At 39.3% G+C, this 20,306-nt stretch overlaps 1 protein-coding gene across 1 annotated transcript in view; it reads left to right on the top strand.

Annotated features, from left to right (window-relative positions):
- LOC121384141 (peptidyl-glycine alpha-amidating monooxygenase-like) overlaps positions 1-9,348 on the top strand; it is a 39,261-nt gene extending 29,913 nt beyond the window's left edge. The window contains exons 4-9 of the mRNA XM_041514392.1: positions 320-418; positions 2,077-2,256; positions 4,173-4,345; positions 6,142-6,403; positions 7,673-7,769; positions 8,461-9,348. Of these exons, the coding sequence (XP_041370326.1) occupies positions 320-418; positions 2,077-2,256; positions 4,173-4,345; positions 6,142-6,403; positions 7,673-7,769; positions 8,461-9,109 (1,460 nt within the window). The 3' untranslated portion in view covers positions 9,110-9,348. The remainder of the gene's footprint in view (positions 1-319; positions 419-2,076; positions 2,257-4,172; positions 4,346-6,141; positions 6,404-7,672; positions 7,770-8,460) is intronic.
- The last annotated feature ends 10,958 nt before the right edge of the window (positions 9,349-20,306 follow it).

Here is a 20,306-nt window from a genome sequence, read left to right as displayed (position 1 = left end):
ATATTGCATAGAAACCTTTTTATTTACACAGAAATGGTTTTTAAAAAATAGTATTTGAGTTGGTATGGATTTAAAACTTTATAATATGTTTTTATATGAATTTTAAATTTATTCGTTATAGACATGATTCACCGATTCACACAAACGGAGCTGAAGTGTGTGTGTGTGTGTGTGTGTGTGTGTGTGTGTGTGTGTGTGTGCCCAGGACAGTGTGCTTGAACCTGATTTGGATATAAGCACAACAATTAGTATAAATGAAATTAAATGAGTCGGTATTTCCATTTGAAGTGTGCAGCTGTACATGTCTTTCTTTCTTCAGGCATCTGCGAACCAATGACCAGCCATAAATGTCTCATGTACAATACTTGGATCGTATGTGGGGTGAAGGAATTCCGCTGCGACACCGTCAATGACACTGGTAAATACAACCACTTATCATTAAGGACAGGAAGAGAGATGCAGCATAGTGGTAGAGGGCATGCTTTAGTTAGATGTGATGGATTCAGGGTGACCAACCTAATGGAAATATTTTCCCGGAATTTTCTGGTATTTTCATTTTTAAGCGCGTGAAAACGCCATTTTCTCAAATAAAAAATCTAGAATTAATTTCCTTCAATTAACTCACTAAGGCTTTGCCTTCCTATTTAGCTATCGTGGAATTATTTTGATCATTTTGAATTTCGTTTGGTTTAAAAGTATAGTATTTAGAGAACGCTTCACGTTAAACCAAATGGTCACGTCGGAAAAACGTTAGCGAAACGTTCACTGGCTAAACATGGGACTAGTGTTTGTATTAACTCAAAATGCATTTTATACACAAAAAAACGTACGTACTTTTAAAATTAGGATCAGTCATTTTAAGAAGTTGAAATTGTACCTTTAAGGACACTTGGTACTTACAGAAAGTAAATTAGTTTGTTTGGGTCTATGTATGTTTGTATACATGTATGTGCTTGTTATGATAAATGGGGTTAATTATTGTTAGAATATATGGGGTTAACTTTAAATTCGTAGTTCAAGTTCAGTGGGGTAAATTAAGCCACATAAAATAGTTTTTACTTGGGACGGGTGATACTGGTCCGGCTTTGTGTAATTAACAAACCTAAGTTTTTGTCTCAGTGCTGAGATAAGAGAGTGTTTATGTTTAATTGTTGGCACCAGGGAGGAAGGGCTGACCTGGTCACAACACCTTAATTTGCATATTGTTTTCTTTGCTTGTTTTATATATTGTTGTAGTTAGAAATATAATCAGTTTTCACTTGGTCTATTCAACCCCAGTCCATTGTTTACTTAACGGCTAGTGTGTCAAAGATAGCAGTGACCACACATGGTATTAGAGTGTGGAGAATTTATTTTTTCTTCTTTTTTTTCCTTTTTCCTTTTTTTTTTTTTTTATCCCAGTGCCCCCTTTCCTTTCTCTCCTTTGAATTCGATCTCATTTCTTCCTGATCTGGCAACTCCTCCTATCTTTCAACTTCTTTCGCTGTCCACCTCCACATCCCAGTCCTTGTCTCTCCAACCGCAACGTGCTTGTCTCTTGTGGCTATCTGTGTCACACACCTGCCATACCCCATCAGCGTTTAGCTGTGGGCTTAGTCTGACCACTTCGAGGAGTGTTCAGTAGAGTGTGGATGAATCTTAACTGGGTGTAGCACGACCATACCATTACAACAGCATACACAATTAATACAACGAACATTGTCGAGTTTGGGATTCAGTCAGTTTTCATTTATTTATTATCTATAATATAATACGCAAGGCCTTCTGTTTTCGATCAATCTGATCTCTTCTTCACTTTTGGTCTACACTGCCGGCAGTCTTCTGCGCACAGATTTAATCGACTACCGTATTCCATAAATACAACATCAGTGAACGCCGCCATCTTTGTCACTTAACTTAGAAGTGGCTATAAATATGACGGCCGTGAATACAGCCTCGACTAATGACTAATGGCGGTGATTTAGAGGTTTTTTGGTGGGTGGGGTGGGATTGGGTGGGGGCAGTCTAAGGCTAGCACACCCAATCTGAACTTCCATGTGCTAAGCACGGGTTACATCTAGTGATATTATATTTCAGACATGAAGAACATAACGCTTCAGTTTCCGGTGACGGATATACCGAGTACGGAGACGAACTACTACTGCATGCTGTTTGACCTGCCCGTGAAGAACGCTCATCACCTGGTGGCCGTGCAGCCTGTGATCGACAACAAGGACATAGTTCACCATATGCTTGTGTTCGGGTGTAACCCATCCTGTGAGTTGGTGTGGTGTGGTATGGTATTGTGTGGTGTGATGTTGTCTGGTCTGGTCTGGTATGGTGTGATCTGGTCTGATGTGATGTGGTGTGGTGTAATGTGATGTGGTGTGGTGTGGTATGGTATAGTGTGGTGTGGTATGGTGTGATGTGGTGTGGTGTAGTGTGATGTGGTGTGGTGTGGTGTGGTGTGGTCTTTAAACCCCGTTCTCACTTGAACGATTTTCTACGCGAATTCCGTGTGGCCACCAAATCGTACAGGGCGTGCGGGAGTCGCACGGCAGTATGTTGATGATTCGCACACGTTGTAGGGGTGTCGTGTGTATTTCGGACATGTCGCATGCCGGTGCGACATTTTTTAAATGTTTAAAATTATCGTACGGCTGTCTCTAGGTTCGCACAGTTCGCATTGGTCGCATAGAGGTTGCAAAGCAGTCGCACGGCAGTATGATAGGTCGCACGGGAGTCGTACGTGAGACTTAAGGGAGCCGAGATGTGCGACTCCCGTGCGACATCCATCAGACTTCCATGCAACTGTCGTGCAACCTGTGCAAATCTCATGCGAGCGTATGCGAGCCCGGTGCAGAAAGGCAGTCGTATGGCAGTTGCACAAGTGAGACTGCGCTGGGGGGGGGGGGGGGGGGGGGGGACCCTAGGTAATTCGTACGGGAATCGCACGGCTGTACAATCTTTTAGTCGCACCGCAGTTGTACGAAAAATCGTTCAAGTGAGAACTGGGCTTTACGCTAAACATTAGATCGAATGACCACTTTAGGAACCAGTCTAAATAGTCTATCTGTCTCTATGTGTGTGTGTGTGCGTGCGTGCGTGTGTGTGTGAGAGAGAGACATATAGTGAAAGAACATATATATATATATATATATATATATATATTCGCGGAAAAAGTTCCTGTGCACCAAATATAATTTACTTGAAATCTGGTTATAAAAATTTAAGTAACTGAACGTGTAATCACTCCCGTCGATATTCCAGCGGTGTCCTGTCAATTGCACAAACTATTCATACTGTGTGATCACACGTTGCATTACTAGCATTCTTGGTCACGTGCTCCTGTTTGACGTCATTTTTTTTTATCATTGGACTTTAAAACTATTTTATGGATTCTCATCACTCAGAAAAATATTTTTGTTGGTATCTGATCGTCGTCAATGTGATGCTACGCCTCCCAGAAAATGGACTCCTTCGAACGATGGGTATGGTTGAGGTTAGAACGGCACAAACGCTGTTGCTAGTAATTTTGGTATTCATTGGTGTTCATCAGAACACTATGCAATATCTGCGGAGATGTTCTCGACAGTTTAGGGGTACTAGGGATCTTCCATGTTTAGGGAGTCGACACGTGACGCTACGTCAGCAAATTGTCAGTATTAAGCGGGTGCACATATGGAATCATTTGGAAATGATACGTTTAACATCCTAATGCAGCTCTAAGTTAAGGCCAATCAGTGGAAGAACTGACCGCAACCGATTAGGTGATAACAAAGTACGACCATGACCGTACATCAGTACGTTGTTCTGTTACATCATCACCGACGGCGCACCAAGCATTGTGTAGACAGTACTTCAGGTTCAGAAGGCAGGAGAGGATCACCGTACTTTTAACAGATAAATAGTACATCTATGTAAATCACAATATTTTTAAATTTTAAAAATATAAGTCCTACTGAAATTTTAATGATGCACAGGAACTTTTTTCCGTGAGTATATATATATATATATATATATATATCTGTGTTTATGTGTTCGTGTATGTGTATGTGTGTCTGTCCGTCTGTGTTTGTTTTTGTGTCTGAGAACATATATACATTTGTATTGATGTGTTCGTGTATGTGTATGTGTGTCTGTCCGTCTGTATGTATATGTATCTATAATGACTTCGCTATGTTTTGTTTCAGTCACGCGCTACGACAGTATGTCTAAGACCACGCCATACCCCTGCGGGATGGTTCCCCACCGGTCCTGCAGCCAGATCATTGGCACGTGGACGGTGGGCAGTCTGGGGGAGTGCATGCACGAAAACGTCGGCTTCACGCTGGGTTCGGGCAGCTACACAACCGTCGCTTTACAGGTAATATCAAATACAGGTAATATTTTAATAACCAGAAATGGGGCACTATACAGGCCCGTAGAAACCGGGAGCGGGTGGGAGGGGGGGGGGGGGGGAGAGACAACCCCCCCACACACACACACTGAAGACGAAAATGTGCATTTGTTGGTCCTGTTCTATAAAAATAAAGATAAAGATAAAAATATTACTGATGCCCCCCCCCCCCCCCCCCCCCCCCCCCTCCGAGCATTATAAAAACAAAAGTAACAGATTGTTTCGTAGCAACACTGTTTAGGCTACATGATGTATACCCTCCTGCCCCGGAAATGGTCACTGGCGAAGTCAGAGGCTAAGTTCGGGGTGGGCGTGCCTGAACCTATTTTGGATATGGGCACGTTAATAGAGTTCCCATTCCATTCCCATACATGATGTATATGTAGATATAAAAGTATAATTTAATAACAATCTGGCTGCAAAAATGTGTTACGAAAATCGATCTCGACCTTGATCTGATATAGTCGCCATATGTAATGTGTGTGTGTCTGTGTGTCTGTATGTGTGTGTGTGTGTGTGTGTGTCATTTTGTTTGTTTGTTTTGTTTATTTATTTTGGCTATGGAAGATAGATAGTATTGATTTATCGTATTCATATTACCTTTAAAACAATCAAAATACATTTTTCAAAAACTTACGAATAATAAATTTGGTTTTGTCAGTATTCAGCACTGACGCAAAACAAAAATATGAAGTTAAAAATTCCCGTTATGTTTTGAAGTAGAAAAGAACCCATATTATTTCTGTTCGCACGTTCCTACGTTAATGCACGTTATGGGAATGGTATGTTGCGGCTTATTTTTTACTTTTTTCTGGATCCGCCACTGGGTAAAGACATCAGAAACTATGGTCAGTGGCTTTAATCTTTGATACAATACGCAAGGCCTTTTTAACCGTTTCCATAATTCTGATCGCGTCTATTTTGATTTGTACCGCCTGCCGACCGCCTCCTCTGTACTTATTCGATGGAGCACTTCGCAAGGATCTTTTTGTGCTCAAGTCCAATCAATTATCGTACACACATCGTGCTAACTATTGCGTACAAAGATGCATTCCATAAATAAAACAGCAATGGAAGCCGCCGTCTTTTCCCCTTAAACGTGGCTATATATACGGCGGCTAATGAGGGTTGGCTATCTACACGGCAGTCGTAATTCGGGAGTGGGGGGTGGGGGGGGGGGGGGGTGGTTAGGAAAGACCCGTGTAAGGCCACCACGCCATCTAAACTTTCTGGTACCAAGCACGGTTTTCGTCTAGTCTGTAATATAATACGCAAGACCCTTTTTAAAACAAATCCGATTTTTCTGTCTCTTTTCCTCTGTACTGCCGACTGCCATCTCTGTACCTACCCGATGATGCATGATGCACGTGTCTTTTTGCACTCATGTCCAGTCGATTACCGGACACACATTGTGCTAAACAAAGATGAATTCCATAAATAAAAACCCCGTGAACGCAGCCATCTTTGTGATCTGATGACCTAACACAGAAATGGCTTTATATACGGCGGCCGTGTATATAGCTTCGGCTAATGAAGGCTAGCTATATACACGGCAATAGTTGTTTGTGTTTTTTGTTTGTTGTTTGTTTGTTGTTGTTGTTGTAGACGGGGTTTTTTTTCTGTTTGTTTGTTTTTTTATTTTGGGTGGGGGCTTTGGGTGAGGGAGGCCCGGTGTACGGCCACCATACAAACTACTCAAACTAGTACTTAGCACGGGTTATGCTAGACAAACTATTTTTTAACTATGTTTAATGTCTTTCAAGATACACTGGAATAACCCTTCACTGTTGAGCGGTTTGCAAGATTCCTCGGGCTTGCGTCTGTACTACACGCCTCACCTGAGACAGAATGACGCCGGCATTCTGGTTGTTGGGGTGGACTACCTGCAGATTGACCCGATGTCCGCGTCCACTGCTACCTCGCCCACTGACGAGTACACCGCCACCTGTCATAGTCGGTGCACGGAGGCGATGTTCCAGTCTACTATCTACATCACCACGGCTATTAACCATATGCACTATCTCGGTTAGTAATCAATACATTTATATGGATTAACTTGCTTACACTTCGTCAGGGGGTAAAGCTCTCGCTTGATGCGCGGTCCGTCTAGGATCGATCCCTGTCGGTGGACCTATTGGGTTATTTCTACCGTTATTTATATATACTCTTCAAAAAAGGTAGGGGAACCTGAAATATTAATGTTAATATCAACTATTAGACGGAACATACGTTTTGACCACAGACATCCTAGTAAAGAACGTTCAGGTCTGTTTATCAACACACCGAAACACATTCCATAGTTTGCACGTGCATCACGCAGTTGCCCCGTACACGTGCGTGGGGTGTCATTCTCGATTTTCACAATTTTCAGGAAGGTCGATTAATCAGTGGAACATTATTTCTGTCAATCTTTTTTCATTTTGTTGATCATACAGTTGTTATTGTTTTGTTTTTAGTAATTTTTATTGTTTGAATTTGCGATGCGGCGTATGGATCGCGATGAGCGTCTACGGGCTATTGGCATGCTACAAACGAGCAGAAGTCCGCGTGAAGTGGCCAACACCTTCAATGTTTCGTGCTTAACAGACTATGGAACAGGTACCAACAAACCCAAAATGTTGACGATCGACCCCGTTCAGGTCGTTTCAGGGCAAGGACAGGAGTACAGGATCGATGCAAACCTTCATCGGGCTACCTTGACAAATCGTCACATTGCCCATGGTGTAGGGAGCGTCAGAACTGGTGTATTCGTCGCTGGTCACGTGCCATGTTTTCAGATGAGTCCCTATTCACTTTGGACTTGATAGGGAGACGTGTGCGTCAACGCCAAAGACCGCCGACCACGTTAGCGGAACTTGGTCAGACGCTGCAAGAGGAGTAGAACTCAAATGGCCATTGCGAGACTCGTACGCAGTATGAGTCGTCGACTGAATGAATGTCTGACACATCGTGGAGGTATCATCCACTACTGATAAAAAAACGTCAACTTTCAAATTTCACTTTTGACCCCATTCGTCCTTCAAGATCTTTAGTGGTCATAAAACTATTGTAATACTGAACTACCGGTTGTAATGTTTTCCCAATTAATTCACTATTATCATATAACCATTCCCCACAGCTAATATACCTTACAATTTTGGCAATTGTAAATTCTTATCAGAGTTGCCCTACTTTTTTGAAGAATATATAATAATATATATATATATATAATAATAATAATAATAATAATAATAATATATATATATATATATTCAATATACCCGTTGCACACTCATTTGTTTCTCTTTTTAACAGGTGTAACTCAGAGGATAGAACTGTACAGAAATGGTTCTAAAGTTCGAGACATCACATACGACCGATTTTATGAATATGACAATCCCGTCATTAACACGTAAGTACGTGCATATATATATATATATATATATATATATATATATATATATATATATATATATATATATATATATATATACACAGTGAACACAAAACTAGACTATTTGAACATGATTTTTGTGTTTATAATATGTGCCATTAAAGTTCAAGCACATTGTCCTGGATACATACCTCATTATTTTAATAACCGGACTGTTGGTGCATTGACATTAATATCTGGACTGTTTCTCCACAGATATTAATATCTGGACTGTTGGTCCAATGACATTAATATCTGGATTGTTTGTCCAAAGATGTTAATATCTGCACTGCTGGTCCAAGGACATTATAGGGACATTCCTGAGTTTGCTGCAATTTTAAAGATGTGATCGACTAACAGATATTTTTTAACGATTGTAATTACATATCAAATATGTTTTTCTGTTTAAAATATTAGTGGCTGTATATTAAACGCGTTTCTGATCGTTCTAATATTTGTATTAGATTAAATTTCCTTTTATTTCCTAAAATATTGTTTTTTCGTACGTATGAAATTATTTGAAGACAAAATCCAGTTTGGGCTTCTTAAAAATATTAAGACGACCAGAAACATATTGCATATACAGACACTGATATTCTAAACAAGAAAGACTACTAAATGCCATGACAGAGACATGTATATATGTATATTTGAAAATCGTTCTTTAAAGATTCGACCCCCCGATTGAAGTGCGGCGGGGCGACGAGATAAAGACGATGTGCATCTACAAGCGGCCCGCAGACGGCAACCCGGTGTGTTTTGGCGAGGCGACGAGCGACGAGATGTGCTACGGCTTCATCACCTACTACCCTCTCCACCAGTTGGACCGACCCTGGTGCACCAGCCGCAAGACGATACCATCCTGTGACCGCCATTATTCACACCGCAAGGGCAAACCAATCGATAACTGCGATTACAGCACATTTCTCAGCGTTTCCAACGTGGATGGCATGTATCAACGTCTTCTGAGTAACTGTGCGGCGTCCAATGCGTGTGGGAGTAGAACATGTACCAACGCCGTGAAGAAGGTTATGAGTCATCCTTGCATGTCGGGAAATATCGCTAATTATTTAATGTATAAACTTCCATTTATCGATTCTGGGTATAAGTTTTTAAAATTACTTATTAAATGCGACTGTGATCGTGTTACGGACTTCGAGTACTGTGAACGGAAAGTCAACGGTGGCCTCATTGGCGAATACACAAATATCACACCATGCGTCGGCGGAAGTAATAGGATCCAGTCTGCAATCGACCGTATCGCCAGTCTTATGTGTATCCTGGTGTTGCATGTATGTTTTATTAACAAACAGCTTTAAAAAATGGTTCTCTTTTCTTTTTCTTTTTATTATTATTATTATTATTTTTTTTTTTTGGGGGGGGGGGGGGGAGGTGTCAAGTCGTACGCCCAGGGCCTCGTTCCACAAAGCCATCTTAACGTTAAAATCACCTTAAGTACATAATATAATTTTCACTTAAGGTGATCTAAGCGCTCAGATTGATTCGTAAAACGGGGCCTAGGTCTATAGTCCTTCCCACAGGGAACGCCCTTTTTCATACTATGAAATTTACTATAAGTTATTTATTTCTGAACTGATTTTCTAAATTGCACACAAAAATAGTGGGTTGTTTTGTTTTGGGGTTTTTTTCCAAAACACTTTTACTTTTCTTCTTACGTCAAACCACTTATGTCAAACCAAACTGAAATTATTTACAATTTTTTTTTTGTAGGAGGATGACTATAGGTGAAGTTTAAAAAAAAAATATGTATCTGTGTAATCGGTTATGAAGCACACCAACATGTGCTAGCATAATATTACTAATATTGTTGTTGATAATGATAATAAATAAACGAAATAAATGATGATTTCAGAGGCACCTTCAATATTAAATATTACACTAATTATATGCGTTATTAGCAAAACAATGATCTTAACCAGATTCTGTATGTCCGCTACTAAAAGTACATATAAATTCATTGTATTCTTTTCCTAAACATTGAATTTCGGGAGGGGGCACTACGAAATTGGGCGTGGTAGTTGAACAGTAGTTTACCAAATATGTCGCTTATGGTAGTACTAACCCAAATAACTTCCGGCTGGGTCAAAGTTCTAGGTGCACCGAACTTTTGATAAAGAAGTTAGTACCACAAGTCCTGTGATTGGTGATAAATGTGAGTGTGTTGGGTGTAAAAAAAAAAGTTTCATTTGGGGAAAAAATGTATGCAATTTTATTTCATCTAGTACCACTGTGTCAATTAGCCTTGTGCTTGAAACATGTGAGGAGTACCTGTAAAAAGAAGTACTCAAATTTTGTGCGGAACTAAGGTAGTCATAGACGCTACCCGTTATCTCTGAAATGAGCAGCTTCACCCCCCAATTTTTTCTGATTCACTTTCAGAGTGAGGGGTGGTAGTATTTATAACTGGTGATTATGTCGATTGATTGACTGATTGTGTCTATCGATTAGCAATTGCTGCTTGACTGGTCTTGGTATAGCGCTGGGTTCGAATCTCGGTACCAGATCCAACGCAGAGTGAATGCACGGCTTAATGGGAATTAACTTTAATGACTTCTATACGACAGGAACGGATTCAGGAGGGGGCCGATTGGGAATGCCTCCCCAACCTGCTCACGACGAACATTTCCCCCTACTTATTTCAAAGAACATTCACTGCTAATATACAACTTCCATTTAAGTAGTTTGATGTAGACTCCCCCCCCCCCACCTTCAAAACATCCTGAATTCGCAGCAGTACCACTACGTTAACCAAATGCTTGTAGCTGAATACATTCAATGGTTGTCTTCGTCCCTCTACATAGCTATTCACCCATCTATGTTTCATTTATGCGTTCATTCGTTCGTTAATTCCTTTATTCATTCATTTCTGTATTCATTCATTAATTCATGCTTGAATCATACTTGAATATAACCACATGTATTTTAATAAGTCAGTGTGCTCCAGTGGTGTTTATACAGTTTTGTTGACCAAACTCTTTTGAGACAGAGGAGCGGAATGTAGCCCAGTTGTAAAGCGGTCGGTCTAGGATCAATCCTCGTCGTTAGGCCCATTGGGCTATTTCTCGTTCCAGCCGCCAGTGCACTTCGACCAGTATATAAAAGGCCGTGATATGTGCTATCCTGTCTTTGGGATGGTGCATATAAACGACCCCTTGCTACTGATGCAAATATGTAGCGGGTTTCCTCTCTAAGACTGTCGATATTACCAAATGTTTGACATCCAGTGTCCGATGATTAATAAATCGGTGTGCTCTAGTGCTGTCGTTAAAGTTAACAAAGTTTAACTTTTAACTTTGAGAAGTGAGGGAGAGTGAGGAAGAGAAACAGACAGACAGAAAAACCACTAGATGGAGAGGGATGCTTAATAAGTTATGTCAGATTGTATCGTGAGTTAGTACAACAATGAAGATGGTTATATACAAGTTCTGTTTAACAGAAATGTCTTCTTGATCTTGTGTCACAGTATTAACGGTATATATAATATACATATATATCTTTATAGCCACGTCGTACGATTTATGTTTTAGCTTGTGTGTGTGTGCGTGTGTGTGTGTGTGTGTGTGTGTACATACTCAGTGTGTCTGTTATAGAATTATATGCACATACTGTACACATTGCACATACACACATTCGTACGTAAGAACATTTATCCTGCAATTACAGTATTATATGTATTGACAAGATATGATTACTAGATACAGTTCTATATTTTTGGTCTCTGACTAAAACTATAGCTTTTAGGGATGAAACTATTTTTTACACTAATTACGATCAGCAAAGGGATTTTGTGTTGTTTCAAGGTTCTTATACTTTTATTTCCACTTGATTTTTTTTATTTTTAGAAACCGTTCTGAAGACAATTTTTCATATAAAAATAAGAAATAAATTGTTGTTATTTAAGAACTATTTTGTTTTGGTGTATAGATATTGTAGGCGACACGTGTGAACATACTCTGGAAAACGGCAAAATTGTGAAATAAAACGGTTAATTTTATTACGTTTTTCGTATTATGCAGGATTGCAGTTACTGTAAAGTTATTTTCTAAATACTGTGCCTGGGTCAAGTCATTTAAAACCAAAATATTATATATACTCGTACACTTTCGTTTGTTGTTTTATGTGTTGATTTGTTTTAGTTTGTTGTTGTTGTTGTTGTTGTTTTGTTGTTGTTGATGTAATATTTTTTCTTTTATTATTATAATTTTTTTTAATATCACAGAAAACTAAAAAAGAACACCTTAAAAAAACTTTTTAAAAATCCCAACCCAACTTTAGTGTACAGCCCTACCCCCCCCCCCCCCCCCCCCCCCCCCCCCCCCCCCCCCCCCCCCCCCCCCCCCCCCCCCCCCCCCCCCCACACACACACACACACCCCGAAGTGTCGTAATTCACAGTGATTTTTTAGATGAGAGTATCTCTGGACTATGTAACTGTTCTTTGCGATGGGTATAATCCTTAGCTGTAAATTATTTAGTGCTGTTCTAGAACATACAGCCATTGCAAGGTCTTCCATGTTGTTATTACTAGTTGCGTGGATTAAATCGTTCAATAAATTATCTTTGAAAACCCCCACGTCTACCCATACCAATTAATCCGAAATACTTTTCACGCACACGCTCAAACACACGGACGCAGCTCTCTCTCTCTCTCTCTCTCTCTCTCTCTCTCTCTCTCTCTCTCTCTCTCTCTCTCTCTCTCTCCCACGCACACACATATACATACAAATATCCCCCCCCACACCCATATATACAAACACACGAACACACATACGAACGCATGCACACACAGTCAACCGATTGAGAAATAAATAATTTTAAAATATAATTACTAGATATTTAATATATTATATCTTATAGCAAGTAATATGCCGTGCTGTGTAGGTGCTATTAATTGTGCATATTCGCTAATAGTAAATACAAGTTTGGATGTTGCTGCTTAAACAAAGATTATTAGTCAAACTGATTGTCAGAAATCTGCATTAATAATATATAGTCAGTGTGATGATATTGTGAGACACACGGCGAGCGCTCGCACGAACGAAAGGTTGTAGATAGGAGCGTATCCAGAATGGTCTGGACTACCCACCCCGCGATGAACAAATGTGCCCCCCTCTCTCACACACATACACACCGTACAGAAATCCTGGATCCGCACCAGGTATAATCATTCCTCCACGGTGCGCCTGTTAGAGCATTTAATTAATTCTCGTTCCAACCATTGATCTACGGTAGGAACAGACCAAAGAAACAGAAACATGGATAGCTTTGACACGCTGTCCGCCAATGTTAGTCGTGGGATAGATTCTACTGATCGAGCTGTGTGTGTGTGTGTGTGTGTGTATATATATATATATATATATATATATATATATATATATATATATATATATATATATGTATATATATATATATATATATATATATATATATATATATTTCATGCTGCCTTATTTACATAAATGTGATCTGATCTCACGAAATAAGTCTTAACTCGAATTTTGGCATTTTTGTAATATTTATATTTATGAAATCTACCGATTCTGCTCTCTATCTTTTTACCCCCAAGAGTGTAGAAGTTATCAGCTTTTGAAGGCTAGGTGTTGGCTGGCGGCCATTTTGAGAACATCAAGTTTTCATTATGCATTGAGTAGTTTCCTTAGCAACGGGAGGCTAAATGTTTCACTCTTTACCAAATGTGTCATAAGAGCTGTCAAACGTTGAATCATTTGAAGAGACTTGAAACAATTAATATTAGTCAACAAGTTTTTAAAAATAGGTAATTTCGCGCGACTGAATGCAATCATTGACGCGATTTAATATGCATTTTAAACATACTAATAATGTATTCTACTTTTTGGAGCACACTAGTGCAAATACACCAAAGTTTAATACTGAAAGACTTCAATTTTCCCAAAAACTGAAAACAGAGATAGGCACCCTACTGGCTATTTTTAGTTGCGAGTTAAGACTCATTTTGTTTGTTCCATTTGTGTGCTTAATATAACTTCTGTCATTTTTACGATATGTTGTATTATATATTTAAATACCAATATTGTATACAAAATGATCCAGTATGTAATTATTTGAATAAGTTGTGAGATATTATGAATTATTTGTATATTTATCGTAATAAAATATTCAGGATGGTATATGGCTTTTGTTTTAAATGCTAAAATGTACGGCAAAAGGATTTTTCTACAGAGGAGACATTACCTAAAGAAAAGGGCATCTAAGCTGTTTAAAAATACACTAAAATAACTGAATAGTATGACAATACATACCAGAGACACTCACCCCAACCCCATTTGAATTCCATCTCATTTTTCCCCCGATCTAGCAACTCTCTTTTAACTTATTTCGCTGTCCATTTCCACATCTCAGTCCTTGCCTTTCCAACCTCGACAAGACTATCTCCTGTGTCTATCCGTGCCACACACCTGTCATTTCCCATCAGCTTTAGCTGAGTCTGCCCACTTTAGAGAGTGGTCACTGGTTACTTCTAGCATTGTTAGAAGGCACTTGTAATCACCAACTATACTCCCCTACTACTGCCGGTCGTAAGGTAGTGCCATGGGTCAGACCAGCTTTATTAGCGGCAGAGGACGAAGCCAGGTGAGTGTACAGAGAGACTGCACCCATAGAGGAAGTTGAGACAGGTAGGTGATGGTGTGGACAACCCAGAAGACGGGAGTCGGAGAAAACTGACAGACAGGATCGAAACAGACTGAAATCGTGGAAGAAATTGGATTTTTTTTTTTTATATACATGTATATTAAGAATATGAAAATAACATGCAGAGGGTGATAGATGAGAAATATGAATGAAAGTGTGAGGCAGCTTTGACGGGATTTGAACCACTGTCGTCAGCCTGATTGTCCAGCAGCTTATCCACTGGACCACGGGGCTCACTACATCCGTTATATATTGGATTTTTCAAACACATCATAATCGGGGGTAGTGGTGGAGGGGGTGTACCCCTGCATCTTCCTAAATAATTGATGTGCACTAATCTACTCGCCAGTAATACATGAAAGCAATATGCAATGTTAAAAGTGTGTGTTTAAAATCAAAGCATAAACATACTTCAGGATTCTTCCAATAGAATATTCAACACCATATCTCTGCATAAGACTGATTCCAAAAGAATTTATGACAGGAAGGAAGGAAAGAAATGTTTTATTTAACGACGCACTGAAGACATATGGTTAAGGACCAAATAGATATTGAGAGAGGAAACCCGCTGTCGCTACTTCATGGGCTACTCTTTTCGATTAGCAGCAATGGATCTTTTATATGCACCATCCCACAGACAGGATAGCACATACCACGGCCTTTGTTACACCAGTTGTGGAGCACTGACTGGAACGAGAAATAGCCTAATGGGTCCACTGGCGGGGATCGACCCTAGACCGACCGCGCATCAAGCGAACGCTTTACCACTGGGCTACGTCTCGCCCCTAATTTATAACAGAGTCGTGAGGGTTTGCAATCATGACTCGTTGTCCGGTGCTTTGTCTACAGAAAGTAATGCTAGTGACAGACTACCAACTGCCAGGAACAAAGTTGGCCAACTTTCTGCTCTAACGTCTTCTACGACTATCCGGGGCGGGACGTAGGCCAGTGGTAAAGCATTCGCTTGAGGTGCGGTTGATCTAGGATCGATCCCTGTCGGTGGACCCATTGGGGTATTTCTCGTTCCAGCCAGTGCTCCACAAAAACAGAGCGGCGACAGCGGGTTTCCTCTCAATATCTGTGTGGTCATTAACCATATGGCTGACGCCATCTAACCGTAAACAAAATGTGTTCAGTGTTAAATAAAACATTTCCGTCCTCCTCTACGACTGTCCAGTTGCTAGTCTGAGCGCTCTTACGACTCGATTTTTGTCGTATACGACTTCTACGAACTTTTAGTTGTTAATCTGAACGCACCCGGCGTAACTCAATTGTATTCGATCTTGTGCATCTAAAAAAAGATCGCACAGATGCAGTTATTTATAAACAACATTTCATGGAAATCCAAGAGAGGTACTGTGATTACATTCATGTTTACACAGACGGATCACGGGATGGGAATTCTGTGGCTTGTGCTACAGTTTTTCCATCAGACGCAATAATTTCCATGAGATTGCCCGATTCAGCATCAATCTTTACTGCTGAAATTTGGGCAATCATTAAAGCCCTGGAATAGATTAAGGATTCATGTGCATCCAAGTATATTATTTTTACAGACTCACTTTCGTGTCTCCAAGCTCTACAGTACATGAAATTGGAGCATCCTTTAGTTGGGATGGTGATACGAAAGTCTGTCTTTTTATCAATTGCCAATAAAGATGTTATATTTTGTTGGGTACCCAGCCATGTTGGCATTAAGGGTAACGAAAAGGCAGATGTTGCTGCCAAGTCTGCTTTGAACTTGCCCCGTGTCCATGTTAGTGTCCCCTACAGTGATTTTAAATTTCATATTAACCAATATATCTTTTCGACTTGGCAAGATGATTGGGACGGTGCGGTTGTGAACAAGCTTCATTCTGTCAAGGCAGTCCTGGGAGAGTGGCAGTCATCCTACAGGCGGTGCAGGAAGGATGAAGTAGTCTTATGCCGTACCCGCATCGGCCATACATATTTGACGCATTCATTTATTTTAAAGAAGGACCATCCTCCTCAGTGTGAACACTGTCAGTGTATACTGACTGTGCGGCACATTTTGGTGGAGTGTGATCATCTCAAGCCGACGAGAAATGACATATTTGGCAACAGAAATGTTTTGGAATCGTTTAAATTCCATCCAATGTTAATTGTAAATTTTTCAAAACACTTTGACTTCTATACAAATTTTAAGATATACTTAACTTGATTTTATATATTGTATTATACGTTATGTTCATATACTTACCATTTGGGACACCTAATAGCCGATATGTATTTTTATGCTGGGGTGTCGTTAAAGAAACATTCATTAATTCATTACGTCATAACTCGGGAATGGAGGAAATTAGGCTGTAACACAATCGTCGAGTTGGCCAACTTCGTCGTAACAGTTGACAGTCTGACCCTAGCACACGTATTTTACAGAAATACCCGGTATTACTCAAATAATGTACACGAGGAACCCCCTTTAAATTTCAAAATAGGATTAGAATAGTGAAATTTAAAGGTCCGTGTTCCTTTTACTTAAAATTGCTGATATTTCTTTAAATAGAAACTTGCTGTTCTTAGCTTACAATAGTTCAAGTCAGAAAAACCAAACTATAATACATAAATATGAACACTCCAACTCTTTCCCCAAAGTATTAACTGAAGAATGTGGAACCTTTCATGGCTCATTTTAGATATAACCGGATGTTGTTTTAACGCCCCCTAGTTTTTGCACAAAAGTGTAGTACTTATAGTCTTTCCCACCAAGGTCGTTTTCGTACTGTGTTATATTTCTGAGCCGATTGTTTTCTAAATCACACACAAAAATAGTGTGTTTGTGTATGTATGTATGTGTGTGTGTGTGTGTGTGGGGGGGGGGGGTAATTCCCAAAACAATTTTACTTTTCTTCTTACGGCAAGTTAAATTGAAATTATGTACCATAAAATACAATGTCCATGGAGGATGGGAAGGGCTAAAAGGCTACTTAACACAACGGTACTTGATGAAATAAATTTGCATGCATTTATTGCTGAGATAAAGCACTTTTTCTGTCAAGAAACATTGTCACACTTATTACCAATGATAGGACTGGTGGCATTAATTGTTCTGTCAAAAGTTAGGTGCATCTCGTATTTTACCTGGCCGAAAGTTATTCGATTTAACGCACGAATTCTCAATCAAAGGAACATAATACAGTATGGAACAATGTTGTTTGAGTTATCTCCCGTTATAAATATTTCTTCAACATCCGCAATATTAATTTTGTTCTTACTGTACTTAAATGAATTCGTATACACCTAACAGTGCATTCAGAGATATATGTATGAAAGTAAAATTCAAGATAGCTGCCATTATCCAAAATGACTACCAATACACAAACACACTCAAAAAAACTTTAAAAAATCACTTAACACTTATGAATGACTCGTGTTACTTAACATTTCAAAGAAAGCTTGGAAATATGATATACCGTTTTACCTATAGTAGTGTTATAAATTACATATGAGACGGGAAACTCGCTGCCGCAGTCCATGGGCTACTATTATGCACATTTACGTTTATTCATGCGTATGACTTTATATTTAATTTTTGTAATGTGTACCGAACATTCATTATATGCACATCATATAAAAATTGTTTGTATGTGTGTGTGTGTGTGTGTGTGTGTGTGTGTGCGTGTGTGTGCGTGTGCGTGTGTGTGTGTATATGCGTGTGTTTATCAATGTACATAATTAGTCACACATTGTATGCATTTTTTTGCATGCATTTTTTTGCATTCTACATGTAAAATTCATCATTACAAATACTGACAAATGCAACATTTTAAAAACGAATTTATAACGATGTATAACATTTGTATACAAGTGCATGCGTTGAATACTGTAGAATACTTTATTTTCGCGGGATGAAATTTTCACGATTTAATGAAAATGGGTCAATTCGCGAACATTTATTTTCGCGAATCCCCCAACCCCCATCAATAAAAAACGAAGTACAGATGTCATATGTATATAAGCACAATAGAATTACCAGTCCCGTATTTAGGGTGTGTGGGGGGGGGGGGGGGGGGGGAGGTTCGGGTGGCGGGTTCGTCCGAACCCTCCCGCAATAGCTGAGGTCCACCTTTTTTTTTTTTTTTTTTTTTTTTTTTTAAATATTGCACTAATACTTGATTGAAACTTTTGCAACTCATCTTTAAAACAATATTTGCTGGTCTTCGTTATTTAGCACTCCCCTTACCAAAGCTGCAGTGTACATGATTCAGAATTTCTAACTAATATAGCAAACTCAAAACAAAGGAACCTACATGTAGCAAAATTGTTTAATAGTATTTTTTGCTATATTGATAGCCACGTAGACTTCGATAATATTACATGATAATGTCAGCAGTTCTGAGTTCACCTTCAGTTGATTTATCAACCAAAGTTAGAAAAAAAAAGGTTAGCAACAGAAAAGTATCCTGTTCATGCCTTGATCTTTATATAGAGATTCAAATCGACACTGGCTTCCACATATATCAAGCAATATTCTTCGGTAATTTTGGCATAGAAGTTGCTTTATCATGTATTTCAAAACCTTTGACGGCCAACATGTAGATGCCATTTTGATGATATGACGCATCAGTGACAAACATGAAATGGGATGCAATACCTTATGCAGTACCTTTTGCTGAAAACGTTTGAGGACTACTAGGCTACACATGTACTCTTAACAGGGGCTGCGTATGTTGGCGGTGATTCGTGATGATACAATTTTTAAGAAAGTAATGTGATTCGTTTTTTCATAAATACGTTAAAGGAAATGATCATGCATGTAGTTCTGAGGAATCTATGGATAACAACATTTATTCATATTACAATCACTACCAAACAGCTATATAAGGTTGCAAACGAATCACTACGCATTTGTATATGGATTACAACTAATTTTGCAGGTGGAATGATGGAAATAAATGGTAACAAGGTCTCAGCTTAGCACATTTTGCCCGAATATCTCCATCATTTTTGCCCGAATTTGAGGTTTTGCTACGCCCCGCCCCCTATCTCGTAGGCCTACACTTATGCACGTATATGTTTTATTACAAACGTTATGAAAAGCAATTGCCAGTACCCGTAACTCCTCTTGTGTGCTTTAATTTCATTATCTTAAAGACAAAACAAATATATAATCGTAATAACAAAAATACAATCTACAACATAGTTGAAAATCATTGTTTTGAAGTATCCATTTTTAAGTTCCAGATGCTAGGAAAACTCGTTTTTGGCTTTCAGAGATTTCACTTTTTCCAGGGAGTATGCCCCTGCCCCCCACCCCCCACACCTCAAAACTCGGGCGCTTCACGCCTTCAGACAATTTCATATCCAATTTAAGGCCCCAGAAAATACCTAGTCGAACCCTCCCGCTAAAAATGCTGTCTACGGGCCTGATTGCTAATTTAATATGAAGGACTTTGTATTAAAACGTAACTGAACCCTGGTTTGGATTTTCTGGTGGCGCATTTACGTCATTCTAAGAGACTTGAGATCGGCTTGATCCTCCGGCGGAAAATGTCGAAAACTTGATGTTCTAAAATACAATTTTCCGCTTTCTACAAGTAAACTTCATCATGGCAAATGCCAGTATTTTAAATATCAGAGGCGGATCTAGGGGGACCCCAGGGCCCGCCTTTCCTAAATTTTGAAACAGTTATAATTTTATTACATTAATTTTCATCCCCCTCCAAACCTCCCCCAAAGCTCCCTTGGCATTCCGCCTCATTCATGTTACTGAAGCAAACTTAAATGGATTTTTTGGATCCGCCACTGAATATGTACCGCTAACTTATACTTTAACTGACAAATATAAGAACAAAAACTACTT

The sequence above is a fragment of the Gigantopelta aegis genome, chromosome 10 (assembly GCF_016097555.1).
Source record: "Gigantopelta aegis isolate Gae_Host chromosome 10, Gae_host_genome, whole genome shotgun sequence".
Classification (NCBI taxonomy): domain Eukaryota; kingdom Metazoa; phylum Mollusca; class Gastropoda; order Neomphalida; family Peltospiridae; genus Gigantopelta; species Gigantopelta aegis.
The sequence above is the reverse complement of the archived record's forward strand: the minus strand, read 5'-3'. Positions and strand labels throughout refer to the sequence as shown.